The sequence below is a fragment of the Hemitrygon akajei genome, chromosome 9, assembly GCF_048418815.1.
Source record: "Hemitrygon akajei chromosome 9, sHemAka1.3, whole genome shotgun sequence".
Classification (NCBI taxonomy): Eukaryota; Metazoa; Chordata; class Chondrichthyes; order Myliobatiformes; family Dasyatidae; genus Hemitrygon; species Hemitrygon akajei.
In genome coordinates this window covers 106,649,569-106,672,670 of record NC_133132.1, presented here as the reverse complement: position 1 = coordinate 106,672,670, position 23,102 = coordinate 106,649,569, and the positions used below count along the sequence as shown (strand labels likewise).

The following is a 23,102-nucleotide window of genomic DNA, read 5'->3' as shown; positions in this document are numbered from 1 at the left end:
TGTGTAAAGATATGTTAAAAAGAGAAAAAAAATATCGGTCTTAATATCATGCAAAGGACTGGCCAAGTGAACTATCATCATTTGAATTTGAAGTTTTGTAACAAAGAGCTGAGACGAGGAGTTAATTCAAATTTCAAAGTAAATTTATTATGAAATTCTACATATGTCACAAATACTACCCTAAAATTTGTTATCTTGCCAGCATTCACAGTGGAAGAAATACAATAGAGTCAATGAAAAACTACACACAAATGAACACAACCAATGTGCAAAAGAAGACAATCTGTGCACATCAATTTTTCTGCATCAATTAATAAAGTTGTATTAATAAAAGCAGTATGCAATATGAAAATGCTTATCTCTCAATCGACCTCGAGGATTTAATTGTGCCTGCGCAGCAAATAATAATTAATGTTTGTATTTGACAAGACCTAATGATCTTGCTGTTGTTTTTCAGCTGGACCCAAAATGAATGGGAAACCAAAAGAGACTGATTCAGGATCCCACAGAACAAAGGCTCCGGGTAGGTGGTTATTTCTGATTATTTAACCCATCAGTTGCTTTTGCTTCTCCAATAACTTCTCCTATTGGTCTCTCAAAATGAAAATGTTACAATTTTCAGATTAATATGTAGAGCATTAATAAGTTTTATCTTATTAATATTTAGCATTAATGTTACAAATGTGTAGAATTAATACGTACAATATTAGAAACATAGAAAAACTACAGCACAATACAGGCCCTTTAGCCCACAATGCTGTGCCGAACATGTACTTACTTTAGAAATTACCTTGAATTACCCATAGCGCTCTCTTTTTCTAAGCTTCATGTAGCCATCCAGGAGTCTCTTAAAAGACCCTATCGTATCCAACACAACCATCGCCGGCAGCCCATTCCATGCACTCACCACTCTGCATAAAAAATTTACCCCTGACATCTCCTCTGTACCTACTTCCAAGCACCTTAAAAATGTGCCCTCTCATGCTAGCCATTTCAGCCCTGAGAAAAGCCTCTGACTATACACACGATCAATGCTCCTCATCAATTTATACACCTCTATTAGGTAACCTCTAATGCTCCGTCACTCCAAGGAGAAAAGGCCGAGTTCACTCAACCTGTTCTCATAAGGCATGCTCCCCAATCCAGGAAACATCCTTGTAAATCTCCTTTGCACCCTTTCTATAGTTTCCACATCCTTCCTGTAGTGAGGTGACCAGAACTGAGTACAGTACTCCAAGCGGGGTCTGACCAGGGTCCTATATAGCTGCAACATTGCCTCTCAGCTCCTAAATTCAATTCCACTATTGATGAAGGCCAATACACCATATGCCTTCTTAACCATGGAGTCAACCTGTGCAGCAGCTTTGAGTGTCCTATGGACTCGGACCCCAAGATCCCTCTGATCCTCCACACTGCCAAGAGTCTTACCATTAATACTATATTCTGCCATCATATTTGACCTGCCAAAATGAACTACCTCACACTTAATAATATATCAATGTATATTTATAGGATTAATAAACATAGCATTTCAGGCACTTGGTATTTGCTGCAATGGTGTTTATTTAAAATAAAAGGTTAATTTTAGTTATTTTGAGTTCCCTTTTACAAATGGAATTCAATGAAAGTATGATGTAAGAACAGTATTGAAAAGGTGCAGGAAGAACTCAGTGAGTCAGGCAACTCTGTGGAGGAGAATGGACAATTGATGTTTTGGGTTGAGATCCTTCATCTGGACGGGACACTGCTGCACCGACTTCCTCAGCAAAGATCCCTCACCTCCACTGACAACCCATTCTTACATTGAATGTGTGTCACCAGGCTCCAGTAACTTCTCCTTAATGGTAGCAAGGTGCATGTATTGGGTGAAAAGGATCCTTAATGATGGATGCTGCCTTTTTGAGGCATCACCACTTGAAGGTGTCCTCGATGCTGGGAAGTATGCTTATGAAATTCATTAGGGGAATAGAGTGAATGTGGACAGTCTCTGCTCCAGGGTTGGGGAATTATGAACTAGAGGGCATAGACTTCAGGTGAGAGGGGAAAGATTTAATAGAAGCTTGAGGGGTGACTTCTTCACATGGAGTGGTCAGTATATGGAATGCAATGCCAGAGGAAGTGGTGGTGAAGATGTATTAACAATATTTAAAAGGTGCGTGGATAGGAAGGATGGATAAGAGAGGAGATGGCCAAAGTTAATTGAAGGAGACACGAACAGAGATTACAGAAGAACAGCAATGGATGGAATTTCTGTGAGCAATTTGGAAGGCGCAGGACAGATACATCCCAAGAATTGAGTAGTATTCTAAAGGGGGGGGAGGAATGAGCCAATTGTGGCTGACAAGGGAAATCAAAGACAGCATGAAAGTAAAAGAAAGTGCATAGAGTACAGCAAAAATTAGTGGGGAGTTAAAGGATTGTGAAGCTTTTAAAAACCAACAGAAGGTAACTTCAAAAGCCGTAAGGAGAAAAAAAATATGAAGGTAAGATAGCCAATAATATAAAAGAGGATGCAAAAAGGTTTTTCAGATATATAAAGAGTAAAGGAGAGATGAGAGTGAATACCTGACTACTGGAAAATGACACTAGAGAGCTAGTGATGGAGGACAAAGAAATGGCAGACAAATTTAATAAGTATTTTGCATCAGTCTTCACTGTGTAAGACACTGGCCGAATGCCAGAAATGCTAAAGTGTCAGAGGGCAGAAATGAGTGTTGTTCCTATTACTAAGGAGAAAGTGCTTGGGAAGCTGAAAAGTCTGAAGGTAGATAATTCACCTGGACCAGATGGACTACACCCTGAGGCAGCTGAAGAGATTGTGAAGGCATTAGTAATAATCTTTCAAGAATAAGAAGATTCTGACATGGTTCTGGAGAACCAGAAAATTGCAAATTTCACTCCATTTTTTGAGAAGGGAGGGAGGTAGAAGAAAGGAAAAATATAGGCCAGGTTGGTAAGATATTGGAGTCCATTATTAAGGATGAAGTTTTGGGGTAATTGGAGGCGCATGATAAAATAGGCCAAAGTGAGAATGCTTTTCTTAAGAAGAAATCTTGCCTGACAAATCTGTTGGAATTCTTTGAGAAATAACAGGCAGGATAGACAAAGCAGAGTCAGTAGGTTTGTTCACTTGGATTTTCCGAAGGCTTCTGACAAGTTTCCACACATGAGGCTGCTTAACAAGATAAGAGCCTGTGGTATTACAGGAAAGATACAAGCATGGATGGAAGATTGTCTGACTGGCAGAAAGCAAAGTTCAGAACAAAGGAAGGCTTTACTGGTTGGCTGTTGGTGACAAGTGATGTGCTGCAGGGTTCAGTGTTGGGACAGCTTCTTTTTGCATTATATGTCAATGATTTTGATGAAGGAATTGATGGCTTTGGGGCCAAGATTGTGGACAATGCAAATATAGGTTGAGGGACAACTGGTGTTTAGGAAGAATGGTGCCTGCTGATGGACTTAGAAAGGTTGGGAAAATGGGCAAAGAAGTAGTAGTTGGAATATTGTGTAAGGAAGTGTATGGTCATGCACTTTGGCAGAAGGAGTAAAGGTGTAGATTATTTTCTAAATGAGGAGAAAATTCAAAAGTCAGAGGTGCAAAGTAACTTGTGCAGGATTCCTTAAAAGGTAACTTGCAGGCTGAGTTGGTGGTACGGAAAGCAAATGCAATGTTAACATACGTTTTGAGAGGAACAGAGGCACCTCCATTTCCTAAGTGAGGTGGAAAATCTAGTCAGATAGAAGAAGGCAGCATACATGAGGTTTAGGAAGCAAGGATCAGATGGGTCTTTTGAGGAATATAGGGTAGCAAGAAAGAAGCTTAAGAAGGGGTTGAGAAGAGCAAGAAGGGGGCATGAGAAGGCCTTGGCGAGTAGGGTAAAGGAAAACCCCAAGGCATTCTTCAATTATGTGAAGAACAAAATGATGACAGGAGTAAAGGTAGGACTGATTAGAGAAAAAAGTGGGAAGATGTGCCTGGAGGCTGAGGAAGTGAGCGAGGTCCTCAATGAATATTTCTCTTCGGTATTCAGCAATGAGAGGGAACTTGATGATGGTGAGGACAATATGAGTGAGATTGATGTGCTGGAGCATGTTGATATTAAGGGAGAGGAGGTGTTGGAGTTGTTAAAATACATAAGGACGGATAAGTCCCCAGGTCCTGATGGAATATTCCCCAGGCTGCTCCATGAGGCGAGGGAAGAGATTGCTGAGCCTCTGGCTAGGATCTTTATGTCCTCGTTGTCCACGGGAATGGTACCGGAGGATTGGAGGGAGGCAAATGTTGTCCCCTTGTTCAAAAAAGGTAGTAGGGATAGCCCGGATAATTATAGACCAGTGAGCCTTACGTCTGCGGTGGGAAAGCTGTTGGAAAAGATTCTTAGAGATTGGATCTATGGGCATTTAGAGAATCATGATCTGATCAGGGACAGCCAGCATGACTTTGTGAAGGGCAGATCGTGTCTGACAAGCCTGATAGAGTTCTTTGAGGAGGTGACCAGGCATATAGATGAGGCTAGTGCAATGGATGTGATCTACATGGATTTTAGTAAGGCATTTGACAAGGTTCCACACGGTAGGCTTATTCAGAAAGTCAGAAGGCATGGGATCCAGGGAAGTTTGGCCAGGTGGATTCAGAATTGGCTTGCCTGCAGAAGGCAGAGGGCCGTGGTGGAGGGAGTACATTCAGATTGGAGGGTTGTCACTAGCGGCGTCCCACAAGGATCTGTTCTGGGACCTCTACTTTTTGTGATTTTTATTAACGACCTGGATGTGGGGGTAGAAGGGTAGGTTGGCAAGTTTGCAGATGACACAAAGGTTGGTGGTGTTGTAGATAGTGTAGAGGATTGTCAAAGATTGCAGAGAGACATTGATAGGATGCAGAAGTGGGCTGATGGAGTTCAACCCAGAAAAGTGTGAGGTGGTACACTTTGGAAGGATAGACTCCAAGGCAGAATACAAAGTAAATGGCAGGATACTTGGTAGTTTGGAGGAGCAGAGGGATCTGGGGGTACATGTCCACAGATCCCTGAAAGTTGCCTCACTGGCAGATAGGGTAGTTAAGAAAGTTTATGGGGTGTTAGCTTTCATAAGTCGAGGGATAGAGTTTAAGAGTCGCGATGTAATGATGCAGCTCTATAAAACTCTGGTTAGGCCACACTTAGAGTACTGTGTCCATTTCTGGTTGCCTCACTATAGGAAGGATGGGAAGCATTGGAAAGGGTAAAGAGGAGATTTACCAGGATGCTGCCTGGTTTAGAGAGTATGGATTATGATCAGAGATTAAGGGAGCTAGGGCTTTACTCTTTGGAGAGAAGGAGGATAAGAGGAGACATGATAGAGGTGTACAAGATATTAAGAGGAATAGATAGAGTGGATAGCCAGTGCCTCTTCCCCAGGGGCACCACTGCTCGGTACAAGAGGACATGGCTTTAAGGTAAGGGGAGGGAAGTTCAAGGGGAATATTAGAGGAAGGTTTTTCACTCAGAGAGTGGTTGGTGCGTGGAATGCACTGCCTGAGTCAGTGGTGGAGGCAGATACACTAGTGAAGTTTAAGAGACTACTAGACAGGTATATGGAGGAATTTAAGGTGGGGGGTTATAGGGGAGGCAGGGTTTCAGGGTCAGCACAACATTGTGGGCTGAAGGGCCTGTAATGTTCTGTACTATTCAATGTTCTATGTTCTAAGATTGTGGCAAGCAAGGCTTCCCCCCACCTTACCATTTCCACCCCATTTTAACTGCATTTTTAAAGATCACCACTGAGGGTGTCCTGCAAACTTGCATCTCCATCTGGTATGGGAGCAGCCAAGCATTGGACCAGAAGTCCCTACAAAGGACTGTCAGAGTGATTGAGAGGATCATTGAGGTCTCCCTATTATCTATCTGGAACATTTATCAAGAGTAATGCGTAGGCAGGGCCCTTAGTGTTACAAAGGATCTCATCCAGCATCCTTTTTCACTTTCCACCATCAGGCAGGAAACTCCATTGTGTAAAACCTAGAATGGTCAGGATGGGAAACAGTTTGCTCCCTCAGTCCATTACACTTCTGAACTTCCTACTGCATCACAATCAAAATATCACTAGTTAATCTATTCTATACCTTACAATATTTAATTTATGCCCTTTAGTTTGTTATGTATGCACGATTCATTTGTAAAGTTTGTCCTTATTAAGTTATTGTGTCTTTTGTGTTATCTCATTTGATTGTATACATATATATAGCTAAATGACAATAGACTTGAGTAGAATACAAAAGCAAGGATGTAATACTAAGGCCTTATAAGGCATTGGTCAGATCGCAGTTTTGGGCCCTAATCTAAGAAAAGGTGTGCTGGCATTGGAGAGGGTCCAGAAAAGGATCCCAGAATAGTAAGGGTTAACATATGAGAAGTGTTTGATGACTTTGGCCTGTACACAGTGGAGTTTAGAGGAATGGGGTGGGGGGATCCTATTGAATATTGAGTGCCTAGATAAAGGGGGAGTGGAGAAGCTGTTTCCTATTTGGGGGGGACGGGGACGTCTAGGACCAGAGGGCACAGACTCAGTAGAGAAGGACATCCATTTTGAACAGAGATGAAGAAACAGTTCTTTAACCAGAGGGTCGTGAACCTATAGAATTCATTGCCACAGATTACTGTGCAGGCCAAGTCATTAGGTATTTTTAAGACAGAGGTTGATAGTTTCTTGATTAATCAGAATATCAAAGGTTACAGAGAGAAGGCAGCAGAATATGGTTGAAAGGGATTATAAATCAGTGATGCTGGAATCATGGGACTAGCTTGGATGGGGATCAAGGATCAAATTTATTCGTCACATGCATTACACGTATTAGAAATTTGCTGTGATTTGTTGGTTGGCGTGACAGGCAACAAATAACATTCAACAATCATAAAGAATTATATAAAAGTAAAGTTAGAGGATAAAGTATGGATCTGGAATAAATTGTGCATAAATACCAGATGTATTTACTATACAGTGCAGTCACTGAGATAAAGGGGGTGGGGGCTAACTGGACTGGCTGATTAGCTTAACTGTTTGGGGGAAGGAAAGATGGCATGCAGTTTCTGTTTAAATAACTCCATGGCACTTTTTTTGTAGGGTAAGTAGTGTTCACACTGATTTTACTGCCCACTTCTTGGTCCTGGCATATACAATCTTGCTTAGCATGGGCCAGTTGGGTTGAAGAATCTGTTTCCTTCATCTATGGAAACAAAACTATAAACAATGTTTTTGTAGAACAAGTAGTTGTTTATTGATTTCTCCCTAACTTGGTCTGTGATTTTTAAAATGTAAAATATTTATTCCTTTCAGTTCCTCCAGATGTGTTTGCTCGTAATTCTCTTTGGAAGGGCTTCTACGAATACCTTGGAAAGAAACAGCCAGCAACGTTAACAGTTAATTATTTTAATATTTCCAGTGGTCGAGTGAATGTTACTTTCATTGAACACAGCAGCATGGAGCTAAAGCTCTCAGGTAGGTTTTATTGCTTTGTAACTCTAGACCTCGAGAGCAGACAGGAAATTCAGAAATGGAATATAAAACATTACACCATAGTACAGGCTCTTTAGTTCATGATGTTGTGCTGATCTTATAACCTCTTCCAAAATTCTAACCCTCCTCACCCACATTGCCCTCCATTTTTTTTAAATCAAACTTGTACTTATCTAAGAGTCTCTTAAATGTTTCTAATGTATCTGCTTTTAACACTATCCTTGCAGTGCATTCTTTGCACTGTGTAAAAAATCGTATCCCTTCCTATACATTCTTCCAATCACCTTAAAATTATGAACCTACATATTAGTCATTTTTACCCTGGGAAAAAGTCTCTGTCTATCTATTCCATCTATATCTTTTATCATCTTGAACAAGTCTCTTCTTTTGCTCCAAAGGGAAAAGCCCTCAATCACTCAACCTAATATAAGCTCTCCAATCAAGGCAGTATCCTAGTAAATCTCCTCTGCACTCTCTCTCTAAAGTTCCTACATATTACCTATACTGAGCTGACAAGAATTGAATACAATATTTGAAGTGTGGTCTAACCAGAGTTTTATAGAGCTATAACATTACTTCATGGCTCTTTAACTTAATGCCCCAGCTAATGAAGGCCTTCGTAACCATCCTATCGACTTATATGGCAACTTCATAGTATCTATTGATGCGAACCACAAGATTCCTCTGTTCCTCCACACTGCCAAGAATCCTACCATTAACCCAGTGTTCTGTTTTCAAGTTTGACCTTCCAAAATCTCACCCATGGAGAGATCTGTCACATGACTAGATTCATTGCCTTGTACTAGTTTAGATCCAGTATAGCCTCTCCTTTAATCGGCCAGTCTACATTTATTGTTTCAGGAGTCAGTCCTGGACACCACTAGTAAATTCCACTCCTTCTACGCTTTTTGCACTAAGGAGTACCAACTAATATTAGGTAAATTAAAGTCCTCATCACAACAACCCTCTTATTATTGCAACTTTCCAAAATCGAATCGCTGTATTGTTCAAAAGAAAATCAGTTATACTTTTTCCAGGATTGATGCATTGTTAACAAGACCAGCACTTCTTGTCTGCCCCTAACTATGAGGTGCTGATTCTAAGCCACCATCTTGATTCACTGCAACCCTTTCAAAGGACAGTTCTTATAGTACTGTCGGGGAAATTGTTGCAGGATTTTGACACAGCAAATATATTCCTAAATTACAATGAAAGGTGATTTGGAGGGGAAATTTATTTTCTTTAGTGACGGATCATGATAGCAGGCCTTACCAGCCCAATGAGCCCTCACTGTCCATTTACATCCATGTGACCAATTAACCTAGCAACCCATACCTCTTTGGAATGGGGGAAGAAACCAGAGCACCTGGAGGAGCCCATGTTATCACAGGGAGAACGTACAAACTCCTTACAGACAGTAGCAGAAATTAACCCAAGTTACTGAGGCTATAATAGCATTACGCTAACCACTACATTACCTTGTCTTTCTTGGTGGTAGTTACTGTGAATGCTGATGGAGTAGCCCAGGTGGATATCTGTGGTGTAGTTTGTGAATTGGTATCAAGTAGCAAACACTCAATCTTGCCCAGTTTTAGTTTTGCCATTGCACTTTTAATACCAGAGCTTTTCAAAGGCCTGGTCCAAACAACAGAATTTCAGAAACTAAAGGTAAGAATAAGTGACCTTGACATCATGACACCATTAGCCTGCACCGACATTTCAGAATGGGAGTGGGGATTGGAATTAAAATGGACGGCCCCCGGGAAATCCTGACTGTTGTTGTAGATGGAAAGAAGATGTGTGATGCACTGGATATAGAGAATGAACCCAACAGATTTGCTGGTGAAGTTTTGCTTCAGTTTGAAGGACTTCTGTTCAATGGAAGAGGCAAAAAGTAAGAATATCTGGGCTGGGAGGGGTTCTTGATTAGGTTGGCTGTTTTACTGAGGCAGCGAGAAGCGTAGAGTCCTTGGAAGGCTGGTACAATCTCATTTTCAGGTGATCTATTTTTCTTCACTGGTACTTTTGGCATGTGGTAAAAGGTTCTGAAGCAACAGAACAATCACAGTGCATTACATAAACAAGAGATTCTGCAGATGCTGGAAGAAATCAGGAAGTTGGGTAGCATCTATGGAAATGAATAAGTAGTCAGAGTTTTGGGCTGAGACCCTTCATCAGGACTACACTGCATTTAGACAAGTGTAGCTTCAGTGGTTGGAGTTATACCTCTGACAGAGGATAATTGGTCTTAGCAGAGGTCAATCATCCCACAGAAAGTACATGACTGCAGAAGTTTCTCAATGCAGTTTTGATACGCAATCACCTTAAGGTTAGTCCCTTTGATGGAGTCTCTCTGCACTTCCTGATGCCTCAGTAATGCAGCCAGTATAATCAAAGACCTCTCACCCTTTCCAAAAGGCATAACTGTGACACAACATTCAGTTTAATCTGCAACTCCTCAATTGATGAAATGCTCCCAAGGATATATGCGGCAAGACTTAAAGTGGCAAGTAATATTTGCACATTCAACACCAGAGAGTCTAACATTCAATTGACAGTTGATAGAATTACAGCTATTCAATTCCCCACCACCAACATCCTGGGGTTACCATGGCTACAAAAACAGATCAGAGATGGAGTATCTCTTTGCAAGTGACTTACCTCTGAAGGTTTCCCACCATTTGCAAGTATTATGGAATACTTTCCATACAGGTCATAATGTGAGCAGCTGTGGCAACAGGAAAGAAGTTCAACAATGTTGGTGCTGATATTTTTGATCCAAAATTCATTCAGAATTCATGGAAAGAGGTATAAAACTTGTTGCTTTGCAATCAAAGTTCAAAGTACATGTATGTCATCATTTACACCCTGAGATTTGTTTTCTTGTAGGCAATGACACTAACTACAAGAAACACAAATGGAAAAAACACACCCTCAGGGTGGACAACCAATGTGCAAAATAAAAGCAAATTGCAAATACAAAAAAGAGACAAAAATAATAACAAACAAACAAAAAATATGGAGAACTTGAGATGAAGAGTCCTTGACAGTGAGTCCAATTGGTGGGAACAGTTCAGTAATGGGGCAAGTGAAGTCATCCCCAGAACCTAATGGTTGAGGGGTAATAATGGTTCCTGAACCTGGTGATGCGGGTCCTGAACCACCTTCCTGATGGCAGCAACAAGAAGAAGGCATGGGAAATTAAATAACAATTAAACAATCCAATCAAACACCACCAAGTAGGGCAGAGGTGAATGATACACCATAAACATTAATTCCCAGCACTACCTGCAATGAGTAAATACTCAGCTGTTATATCCACTTGCTGAGGAGGATAAGAGATGTGTTGAAACAGCATTCCCTGTGTATTCCTTTCCAGATGAATCCTATCCAGAGTTCCTGAGAGAATCAGAATAAGAATTAGGTTTAATATCATTGGCATGTGTCATAAAATTTGCTGTTTTGTGGCAGCAGAACATTGCAGTACATAATGTAAAAAGCTTTAAATCACAATGTATATTACTGTATATATAAAATTATGTAAGAGGAAAAAAGAACAGAAAGAAAAAATAGGAAGAGTTCATTGTCCATTCAGAAATCTGATGATGGAGGGAAAGAAGCTGTTCCTGAAACATTGAGTGTGTGTATGTCTTCAGACTCCTGTACCTCTTCTTTGATGGTAGCATTGAGAAGAGGGCATATCCTGGGTGATGGGAGTCCTTAATGATGGATGCTGCCTATTGAAGGTGTCCTCAATGCTGGCGAGACTAGTGCCCACGATGTAGCTGGCTGAGTTTACAAATTTCTGCAGTTTTTTGGATCTGGTGCAGTGGCCCCTGCATGTCAGATGGTTGTACAACCAGTTAGAATACTCTTCAAGGTACATTTCTGGAAATTTTAGAGTGTCTTTGATGGCATACCAACACTCAAAGTTCTAATGACATATAGCCACTGTCCTCCCTTCTTTGTAATTGCATCAGTATGTTGGACCCAGGACCCTTCAGAGATATTGACACCCAGGTACAGCCAAATAGAAAGAGTACATTCACCATGGGCATTCTACCATCTTTATCAGGGCTATTAATAAAGTCTGGTGACATTAAGGTACTAAGAAATGAATGAAACCACTCTAATTTTCTGTTGGTATAAATGATGGACATTGTATAAATGCATGCAGGATTTTTCAACTGAGATTGGGGTGAGGCTAGAACTAGAAGTCATGAATTTAGGGTGAAAGATGAAATGTTTAAGGGGAACCTGCGAGGAAGCTTCTTCATTCAGAGAGTGGTTAGAGTGTGGATCAAACTATCAGAAGTTATGGACATGGGTTAAGAAAAATTCGAATAGGTACATGGATATAAGGAGTATGGAAGGCCATAGTCTAGGTGCAGATTGCTAGAATGAGGCGGAATAGATAGGCTGAAAGGTCTGTTTCTGTACTGTAGTGTTCTATGGTTCTATCAAACCTAATTATCCTGTGCTTATCGCTTGCAGGAATCTACAAAAGAGAAGAGACTCGACTTTACTTAAAAGTGTATCAGATTAAAGGACCTATTGAGATCTTTGTAAGCAAGTTCAGAAATGATAACTGGGCTTTGGATGGTCATGTAAGTACAACATTACATCAAACTGATCAGTAGCTAAATTATTTTGCAATTGGATCCCATCAAAGGCAAACAGGATTCTCTTAATAAGAAGCCTCGATGCAGAGTCACAACATGAAATGTCAAGAACCCTACTCCTCTGCAGATGCTGCTGTGTCTGTTAATGGTTCAATGTCTCTCTTTAAAGTGTAATTACATCACAGTCAATGGGGAATTAATCTGGCCATAGTAGAAATGACTAGATGTCCTCGATGCAGTCATCAAGTTTCCCTCGCCTGATTGCTGTCTACTCTAAAAGTTTAACTTTATCATCATTCAACCATACACATTTGTACAGCTAAACAAAACTATATTCCTTCAGACATAGGTGGACAACAAGTATTATTACCACAAATAATATGTTGAAAAGCAAACAGAATAACACTACTGGAGCCTCATACAGTACGAGGTGAGAACTGGGTAGTTGCGGGGCGCTCTGTAGTGTCATGGCCTGGGAGAAGAAGCTATTTCCCATGCTATGTACCTCCTGTCTGATGGTAGTGGGGGGATCAAAGAGGTTGCTGGACGGATGAGAAAGGTAATTGACAACGCTAAAAGCCCGGTGTATGCAGTGCTCCTGATAATATCTTGGATGTATGCAAGAGAGATCCCAATGATCCTTTCAGCTGTCCTCGTAATCCTTTGTAGGGTGTTGCGATCAGATGCCTTGCAATTTCCATACCAGATGTTGAGCACTGGTTCAGAATAATTTCATTGGTGCTTGTGTAAAAAATGGTTTGAATGGGGTTGGGGGCTGGATTGACATGGACACGTCCACCATGATGTTGAGAACTTCTACCCTTACAAAAGCTGTCAACGTTCAGTGTCTGCAGTTCCCACTTTGCTGACAATCATACAACATAGTACAGACACTTTGGCCAACAGGGTTGTGCTGCAACTTTAATCTACTCAAAGATCAATCTAATCCTTCCTTCCCACATAGCTCTCCATTTTCCTATCACCCATGTGCCTGTCTAAGAGTCTCTTAAGTGCCCCTAACTTACCTAGTCTATCACCATTCCTGAAAGCACATTCCACGCATTCACCACTCTGGCATCACCCCTCGACTTTCCTTCCATCACCTTAAAATTAAACCCCTCGTACTAGATATTTCCACCCTGAGAAAAAGTCTCTGGCTGCCCACTCTATCCATGCCTTTATCATGCTATGCACCTCCATCAAGTCACTTCTCATCCTCCTTAGCTCCAAAGAAAAAAATGTTAGTCAAGGGAGGATGTTTCTCAAAGGAACAGTTTTTGAACAGCTGTCTATACAAAGTGATCCTTTTCTGTGAGAAAGACAATGAGACATAATGATGAAAAAAACCTCAAAATGATCTTTTACACAAGATGCCATTATCTGTTATCTAGACAGTCTAAATATACTGACTCTTACATTTAGGTATCAGCTGACCCTGAAGGAACGTTTGTCTACCAGGGATTTGTTCAAGGCAAAGACTTTCGGCAGTTTGGCTTTCAGAGACAAGGTTTGTGACAGTAATTTGCTCTTCCTTCTATCCTTCCCATCTCCCCTTCATCTCCGGCGGCATGTAGCATAGTGGTTAGAATAACACTTTGCAGAGCCAGCCATTGCAGTTCAATTCCAGCATCTGTCTGTAAGGTGTTTTTTATGTTCACCCCATGACTACGTGGGTTTCCTCTGAGTACTCCAGTTTCCATCCAAAGATGACTGAGTTAGTGTTAGTGAGTTGTAGACACACAAAGTTGGCAGTGGAAGCACAGCAACCTCTACCTCTACTAGCATCCACACACACACCACTCTCTGCGTAAAATAATTTACCTCTGACATTTACCACTACCATCTAGAAGGATGAGAACAGCAGATATCTGGGACACCACCACTTGGAAATCCACCTCCAATTCACCCACCCACTTGACTTGGAAATATATCACCATTCCTGCATTGTCACTAGGTCAAAATCATGGCATTCCCTCCCTAACAGCACTGTGGGCAAACCTATATTTCAGGGACTGTAGCAGTTCAAGAAAGCAGCTTATCACAAATTTCTCAAGGGCAACTAGGGATGGGCAATAAATGCGGGCTTAGCTGGTGACACCCACAATCTGTAAATGATTTTTTTTTAAATCTCCCCTATACTTTCCTCCAATCACCATAAAACTATGCTGAGCTTGTCAATTTTATCAACTTTTCTTCTAACTTCCACATCACCCTTTAATTCACTTGGTTCATCTTTGATGTCTCCCTCCCCTGTCTTGATCTCACTGTCTCATTCTCTGGAGTCAGACGGTGAACCAACATCTTTTATAAACTTACTGCTATCCACAGTTATCTTAACTATACCTCCTCCTGCCCTTCTGTAAAAAATGCTATTCCCTTTTCTCAGTTTCTTTGCCTCTGCCACATCTGTTCACAGGATGCAGCTTTCCATTCCAGGACATCAGAGACATTATCATTAATGAACAGGGTTCCCTTCCCTCCACTATTGATGCTGCCCTCACCGTATCTCCTTCATTTCCCATACATCTGTGCTCATCCAGTCTTTCTGCTGCCTTAACAGTGACAAAGGGTCCTCCTGTCTTTACCTACCACCCCAACAGCCTCCGCATACAACACGTTATTCTCCACAACTTCTGCCTTCTCCAAAGGGATCCTATCTCTAAACATATCCCCTCTGCTTTCTGCAGGGATTGCTCCCATCACAATTCCCTTGTGCATTCATCCCTCCCCACTAATCTCCATCCCGGCATTTATCCCTCAAAGTGGCCTAAGTGCTATACCTGCTCACTTCCACTCAGGGCCCCAAACAGTCCTTCCAAGGTAAGGCAACACTTCACCTCTGAACCTGCTCCAGTTGTCTAATATGTCCATTGCTCCCAATGTGGCTCCTGTACACTGGTGAGACCCATCATAAAATGGGGAACCGCTTCATTGAGCATCTCTGCACCATTCACCAGAAGTGGGACTTCCCAGTGGTCAAACATTTTCATTCTAATTTCCAATCCTGTTCTAATATGTTGATCAATCCCTTCTCTTGTACCAAGATGAGGCCACCCTCACTGTGAAGAAGCAACACTTTATTCCATCTGGGTATTCTCCAACCTGATGGTGTGAATATTGATTTCTTTTTCTGGTGAACAAATTCCCCCCACCTCTATTCCCCACTCTGAATTATTACATCCCCCTGGGTCCCATCTTCCTTCCCTTTCTCCTATTGTCCACTCTCTATCAGATCCTTTCTTTTCCTGCCCTTGACCTTTCCCAGCCACCTACCTTCACCTATCACCCTCCTGCTAGCTTCTTTCCCCTCTCCCACCTTTTTATTTGGCATCTTTCCACTTCTTTCTCAGTCCTGAAGAAGGGTCTCTGGTGGAAAAGTCATTTCCATAGATGCTGCCTGACCTCTATGTTTCTAGCATTTCATGTGTTTTCTTAAAACTATGTCGCCTTATATTAACCAATAGCTAAACTATCTTTTGTTTCACCCTTTTGACTCACGCACTTCCTCCCTCAATCGTATCCCCTTTTTCCTCTCCCTAAGGGTTAATGTATGAGGAGCATTTTTATTTGCCTCTGGGCCTGTACTCACTGGAGTTTAGGAGAATAAGGAGGGATCTCATTGAAATTTTTGAATATTGAAATGTATAGATAGTGTGAATGTGGAGAAGATGTTTCCAATTGTAAGGGAGTTTAGGACCAGCGGGCACATCCTCAGGACAGAACAGAGATGAGGAGGTATTTCTTTTTGCTAGAGAGTGGTGAATCTGTGAAGCTCATCATCACAGATGGCTGAGGAGGCCAAGACATTGGGCATATGTAAGGTGGAGGTTGATAGGTTCTTGATAAGTAAAGGTGTCAAAGGTTACAGGGAGAAGGTAGGAGAATGGGTTTGAGAGAAATCAGCCATGATGAAATGGCAGAGCAGACTTGATAGACCAAATGACCTAAGCCTACTCTTGTGATCTCCCCACCACCTCCCAGTTTCTGTCGGCGTGTGATATCTGACACACTTACATCTTTCTTTCTCTTTCAGGGCCACCAGGAGGTTCACTGGGCAGAGACAAATCTAATTATTACTATGGCACAAACAGCAGTTCTGTAGCAGCTGCCATCTTGGTTCCTTTCTTTGCCCTCATCCTGGCAGGATTTGCTTTTTACCTCTACAAACACAGGTGAAACATTTACATCCTGCTTCTGTGAGGAAACTAATCTGGTGATACTGCTCCAGTTACAACATAGACATGTTTACTTATCGTGCTTTCTACAGTATTCATGCTAGTTAGTGCCAATGTGATTGGTCCAACAACAAACCTGCAACTCACCTTAAACCTTTTTTAATCAAATAAATATTCTGTATAGAATAACAAAAAACATCAAAAGCATATTTTGTAGGACAAAAACATTTGCTTTAGCTGATCAGAATGGGAAATTGATAAGATCTAGTTCAGTGGACCTTTGATTTACTTCAGGCCTTTGTAAGGGAAGCAGTAATCACACACAAACACATTTCGGTTTCAATACTTTAAATGAGAAACTGCACATGCAGACTGGAACCAGACCAGTGGAACTCAGCAGGTCAGGTAGCATCTATGGAGGGAGATGGAGAGGTAATGTTTCAGGTTGAGGCTCTTCATCATGGTGCTTCCTGTCCTGCCAAGTTTCTCCAGGGTTTTGTGTGTTGTTAAAGATTCCAGCAACTGCCATCTCCCATGTCTCCCGGACTGGGCTAGAGTGAGCTTACTCTTCAGAACTGCTGCCTATCAACCCCACATCGCATATCTAAGGCTGGCCATTTCAAACTGCCACTCTCTCTAATCCTCCACACGATAATTGGGAGATCGTGCAGAAGCCCTAGCCTTTACTGCTTTGTCAGAGTACTACAGCACAGAAACAGGCCCTTTGGCCCATCTAGTTCATGATGAACTAATCTTTTGCCTAGTCCCATCTCCTGCACCTAGACCATATCCCTCCATACACCCCTCCACCATGTACTTATCCAAACTTCTCTTAAAGGTTACAATCAAATGCACATCTATCACTTCTACACTCACACCACCCTCTCAGTGAAGAAGTTCCCCTTTAGATTCCCCTTAAACATTTCACCTTTCATGCTATGATCTCTAGTTCAACATCATGGGGAAAAGACTGCAATGCTGTACCCTCATAGGCTTGTATATCTCTGAGCAAAGACACTGTTTCTGGAATGAGAGTGGTGTTTAAAAACTGTTAGAGTAATTAATTATAAGTATTAACAAAATCACTTCATCCACTCTTGCCTTTGGAATCAATGCACTGTAGGTCCCACTAAAATTAGAGAAGCCTCAATAGAATGTTCTGAGTGTTACACAGATTTGGTCTGTTCCCCAAGTAACACAGAATCCATGTTCCAGATTCCAGCAATGGAACAACCCCATATCCTCAAAGCTGTCAACACTGGGTTATGCTCCACTCTAGCCAGATTCAAGTGATGTACTATTTAACTTTACTCAGCTGAAGTAGGTTAGACTCATAGATCATTACAGCGCAGAAACCGGTCCTTCAGCCCATCTAGCCCTTGCCAGCATAGTTTTCTTCCTGGTCCCATCTACCACCACCAAGACCATAGGTCTCCATACGACTCATCCAAGTACTTACCCAAACTTCCCTTAAATAGTGCAATTGAACCTGCATCTACCACTTTCGCTGGCTGCTTGTTCCACACTCTCACCATCCTCTGGGTGAAGACGTTCCCCTCATGTGTCACTTGAATATTGCACCTTTCATTGTTAACCTAAGACTTCTAGTTCTAGTCTCACCAAATCTCAGTTTATCCTAACTATGTATTCTAACTGTACCCCTCATAATTTTATATAACTATCAGATTCCCCCTCATTCTCCAGGAAATAAAGTCCTAACCTATTCAACCTTCCCAAAAATTCAGGTCTTCAAGTCCCAGCACCATCTATGTTTTCTTTATACTCTTTCAATCTTATTCATATAATTCCAGAGGGTATTTGACCAAAACTGCACACAGTATTCCAAATTAGGCACCACCAACGTCTTATACATCTTCAATATATTCTAAACATGCATGCAATACTCTAATTTATGGAAGCCAATGTGCCAAAAGCTCTCTTTAGAACCCTCTCTACCTGTGATGCCACTTTCAAGAAATGACGGATCTGTATTCCCAGATCCCTCCATTCTACCACTCTCCTCAATGCCCTATGTTCACTGAATAAGTCATACCTTGGCTTGTTCTCCCAAGGTGCAACACTTCACGCTTGTCTGCATTAAATTCTATATGCCATTTTCCAGCTCATTTTTTAGTAGCAAGATCCCTCTGCAAGCTTTAATAGCCTTCTTCGCTGTTCATTACACCTCCAGTCTGAGCATTATTTGCAAACTTGCTGATCCAGTTTACCGCATTACCATCAAATCGGTGATTGTCTTATGCATCTCCAACAGAAAATCCCAGTTTCTCTATTCATTACCCTGATTTATTAAGCTCAAAGTCCGAAAAACTTCTTTATGACTCTGATTTCCTATGATGCCACTTTCAAAAAAGCTTTGATAGCCCTCCCCAATCTCGGTGTCATCCACATCCTGATTTAGATCGAGGAGAATAATTAGAAGCTAAACAACAGACCTACAAAGTCCAATCTTGTGGACTTATCACTGGATTTACCTACAAATATTCCCTAGGAGTTTGTTTGCACTCTATTCCTTTCACAGCAGTTTAAGAGAAACATGGATCTCCTAAGTTACTGGTGATGCAGAAGTAATGGAGTAGTAACCATGCTTCTCTTCTCTAGTAGAAGATAATAAAGCGTCATTAATTTGTTAGCCTGGAACAACAGAGGGCAGATTCCTACTAATATCCCGATGATAACCTTATACTCTACCACAAAATCACCAATCTCCATGTTACCAGCAAGCTTATAAAACCACCTTTCCACTTCCTTATCCAAGTCATTTATAAAAATCACAATGATCAAGAGTTCCAGAACAGATTCCTACAGAACATCATTGAACACCGACCTCCAGGCAGAAAACTTTCTATCTATTACCATCCTCTGCCTTCTGTGGACAGGCCAACTCTGAATCATCAAAGGCAAGTTTCCCTGGATCCCATTCCTGACTTTCTGAATGGCCCAACCATGGGAAGCATTGCCAAACACCTTACTAAAAACCCTTATACACCACATCTAAAACTCTACATTCATTAATTTACTTTGTCATTTCCTCAGAGAATTTAATCATGTTCCTGAGGCACAACCTCACAAGACATGCTGACTATCCCTAATCAGACTATGCTCTTCCAAATGCTCTAATTGAGTCTCTAAGAAATTTCAATAATTTGCTCACCAGTGAAGCAAGACTCTCTGGTCTGTACTTCCCAACATTATCCCCATTACCTTTCTTAAACAAAGGAATAGCATTTGCCACTATCCAATCATCTGGTACTCTTCCTGGGGCCAGTGAGGACGCAAAGGGGTAGCAATCTCTTCCGTCACTTCCTGTTGTAACCTGAGATGAATCTAGTTATGCTCAGATGACTTATCTATCCTTTTTTTTAAAACATTTCAGTATATCCTCTTTATGCCGATACGTTCTAACCTATCAGCCTGTTCCATGCTGTCCTCACATTTGAAGATACTCACTTTGTTAGAAAAGTAAGATTTGATTTTAAATAGCAGGAAATCAAAGCCATGTTAACCAAGCTTGCATACTAAATTCAAAATTCAGGAAGTTATTACTTGTGGAGTTTAGATTAATTTAATCTACTTATTTTCTTAATGAGTGGATTGCCATATGCACAAGTACAGCTATGAACATTTGCAATGAAAAGCATTCTTGCAGCAGCATCACAGGCACATAGCATCAGATAAGTAGCAAGTGACAACTAGTAGATCAGAGTCACAACACATGAAGTGAAAACTTACTGTGGCACCATGTTAGCTTAGTGGTCAGTACAATGCTATTACACCTTGGGGTGTCGGAGTTCAGAGTTTAGTTCTGGCATCCTCTGCAAGTTTCTACATTCCTTCCTACATGCATGTGGGTTTCCTCTTAGTCCTCTGGTTTCCTCCTATAGTACAAAGATGTACAGATTAGTAGGTGAATTGGTTATTGTAAATTGTCCTGTGATTGGTCTAGGGTTAAATTGGTGGGTTGCTGGTGGCACAGCTCAGACTGGAAGTGTCGATTCCACGCTGTATCTCTAAATAAAAAATAAAAATAAAATAGATCATGGAAAGAAAATTTGTAGTCAGCCCAAGTGTTTTTACAGGTGATTAAAGTGACACGTTAATTCTGCTTGCTACATCCACCAAATATCTATTGAGTCCAACTTGGCACAGCTTGATTGGGGTTCCTTCTGGGTAAAGATCTCTCCCTTGTACATAATAAAGGTATGCAAATAAACTTAATCATTGTTCAGTTTTACTGACCTTAAACAATGTTTCCTCCTTCACTGAGAGTTGAACCTAGAACAAAAGGATTGAAAGAGTACATAGAAAATTAACAAGGGTGTTGCTGGGTCTTGAGGACCTGAGTTATAAGGAAAGTTTAAAGAGGTTAGGATTTTATTACTGGGAGTGTAGGAGAATGAGGGGAAATTTGATAGAGCTATATAGAATTATGAGGGGCTTAGATAGGGTAAATGCATGAAGGCTTTTTACACTGAGGTTGGGTGAGGCCTGGAGGTCATGGGTTAAAGGTGAAATGTTTAGGGGCAGACTGAGGGGGAAACTTCTTCATTCAGCGGGTGAAATAAGCTCTATGTGAAATGAGCTGCCAGTGCAAGTGTTGGATTCGGATTCAATTTCAACATAGAAGAGAAATCTGGATAGGTACAAGGATGGGAGGGGTATAGAGGACTATTGGCTTGGTGAGGGTTGATGGGCCAAGGCAGCATAATAGTCCCGTATGGTCTAGATGGGCCAAAGGGCCTGTTTCTGTGCTGTACTTTTCTATCACTCTACAAGGAGTAGCTTTAATGCTGTGCTTTAACTTGCAACAAGCGCTTTTTGTTCCACGGTACGATATTTTACCGTTCATACTTTGTGTTGCTCTGTCAGTAAATTCCTTCTTCCTCCCCACCCAATCTTCTGCTTTTTTTTTCTATCCTCTCCCGAGGACGGTGACTCATGCTGGGGTACGCTTCCATAGGCGTCGGCAGCCTTCCAGCACCTTGCCCAAGTGGCCATTCTTCATGTGTGAGCCTAGACGGTGAGTGGTGGCAGATTAATCAGTTGTGTGGCGGGGCGTCGCATATGAGCCCACACCATCCTCACATGATTTTCACACATGTGCATCTTCATGCAGGGGTCACCTGACTGCAAGCAAGCATGGCAAACTTGCCTCTTTTTTTGTCCTCCCACACCTCTTCTGGGGAATTCTGCAATGAGGTGCACTCAGTGGCCTCTTTGTTAGGGACTCCTGCACACCTGCTCATGAATGCAAATACACAATCAGTCCATCATGTGGCAGCAGCTCAATACATAAAACCATATAGACATGGTAAAGAGGTTCATTTCCTGTTAATACCAAACAGCAGAATCGGAAAGAAATTTCATCTCAGTGACTTTGATGATGGAATAATTATTGGTGCCAGGTGGGGTAGTTTGAGTATCTCAGAAACTGGTGATCTTCTGAGATTTTTACACACAACAGTCTCCAGAGTTTACAGAGAATGAGGTGAAAACAAAGCAGTCAAGTGAGCAGCAGTTCTGTGGGTATAAAGGGGTCTTGTTAATGAGAGAGGTCAAAGGAGAATGCTCAGACTGGTTCAAGCTGACAGGAAGGCGCCAATAACTTAACTAACTGTTACGACAGTGGTGTGCAGAAGAATATGTCTGAACACACATGTCGAACCTTTGAGTAAATAGGCTACAGCAATAAAAGACCACGAATATATAGAAATACCCTCTGTGGTCACTTTATTAGCTACCTCCTGTACCTAATAAAGTGGCCACAGATTGCATAACTGGTTACCTCAGCACTATACTAAGCTTGTCTCTCCTATGCTATTCTGTCCATCATAGAACAAATGAAGAAGCTTGAAAATTATTTTTTTCCTGTTTTTACTCCAACATAAATGGAGGACTATTCTTGCTCTGTTGGAATTAATAGTTCTCATTTGAGCCACCAGAGGGTCATTAAGCAAAAATTAAATTTAGTGTGATCACTTGAGATGAGTATGATGTTCTCCTTAGGGGTTGTCTATTGGTGAGTCCTTAGGTGGCTGTAGAGGTCAATCTGCGTTCCACGTATTCTGGTGCAATGTGGACAAGAGTAAGTGGTAACTGATTAGGAATTTTGGTTGGCCAGGCTCTCCTTCACAGCTGCTGCATGTTCTCTGTGGCACAGCGGAGGTCGTTCTCTTGTAGCACAGCTCCCTCTTGAACACATTTTCTCCAGATGTATTTATTGAGTGCAATGTCTTCCCAGTTTTCAGATGCAGTGTTGAATTTCTTTAGGCTGATTTTGATGTTGTCTTTGAAGTGTTTCCTTTGCCCACCAGGTCTTGTGCTTCCTTCATCTGGGAGAGATGCGAGTTAGCCACTTAGATGACAAGACCTATCCATTGGAGTTGGTGTTGCTTTATTATAGTAGAGATCATAGTTCACGTTGACCTCACCCACGTGCAGGTGATGATGCAACTCTCACCACCCTTAAACAAAAAATAAATAGAGTGGTTTTAACACGTGCTGTTGAACTGTAGGTGCCAATGCTACTGTAAGCAGACAGACTTATAGTTTTGGGATTGGGATGGTTTAGTAACTTTCCCAGAATTTGGTCAGGTTACAGGGTGATCCAGGTTGTGATAATCTCATAGACTCGGGTAACAGATCCATAGCAATTGTTTTGGAGGGGCCTATTACTAAATCATCAGTCCGTTCTATCATGGTCTAATCAAAAACAGGTTTATTATCACTGTCATATGTCATGAAGTTTGTTGTTTTGTGGTAGCAGAACTGTGTAAGGTATAAAAATAACTAAATT

The 23,102-nt window shown here is 41.4% G+C and overlaps 1 protein-coding gene across 1 annotated transcript in view; it reads left to right on the top strand.

The window, feature by feature from the left end:
• LOC140733433 (CUB and sushi domain-containing protein 1-like) overlaps positions 1–23,102 on the top strand; it is a 2,013,313-nt gene that overhangs the window by 1,981,864 nt on the left and 8,347 nt on the right. The window contains exons 65-70 of the mRNA XM_073056756.1: positions 458–523; positions 7,312–7,473; positions 11,986–12,098; positions 13,536–13,620; positions 16,147–16,285; positions 21,234–21,326. Of these exons, the coding sequence (XP_072912857.1) occupies positions 458–523; positions 7,312–7,473; positions 11,986–12,098; positions 13,536–13,620; positions 16,147–16,285; positions 21,234–21,326 (658 nt within the window). The remainder of the gene's footprint in view (positions 1–457; positions 524–7,311; positions 7,474–11,985; positions 12,099–13,535; positions 13,621–16,146; positions 16,286–21,233; positions 21,327–23,102) is intronic.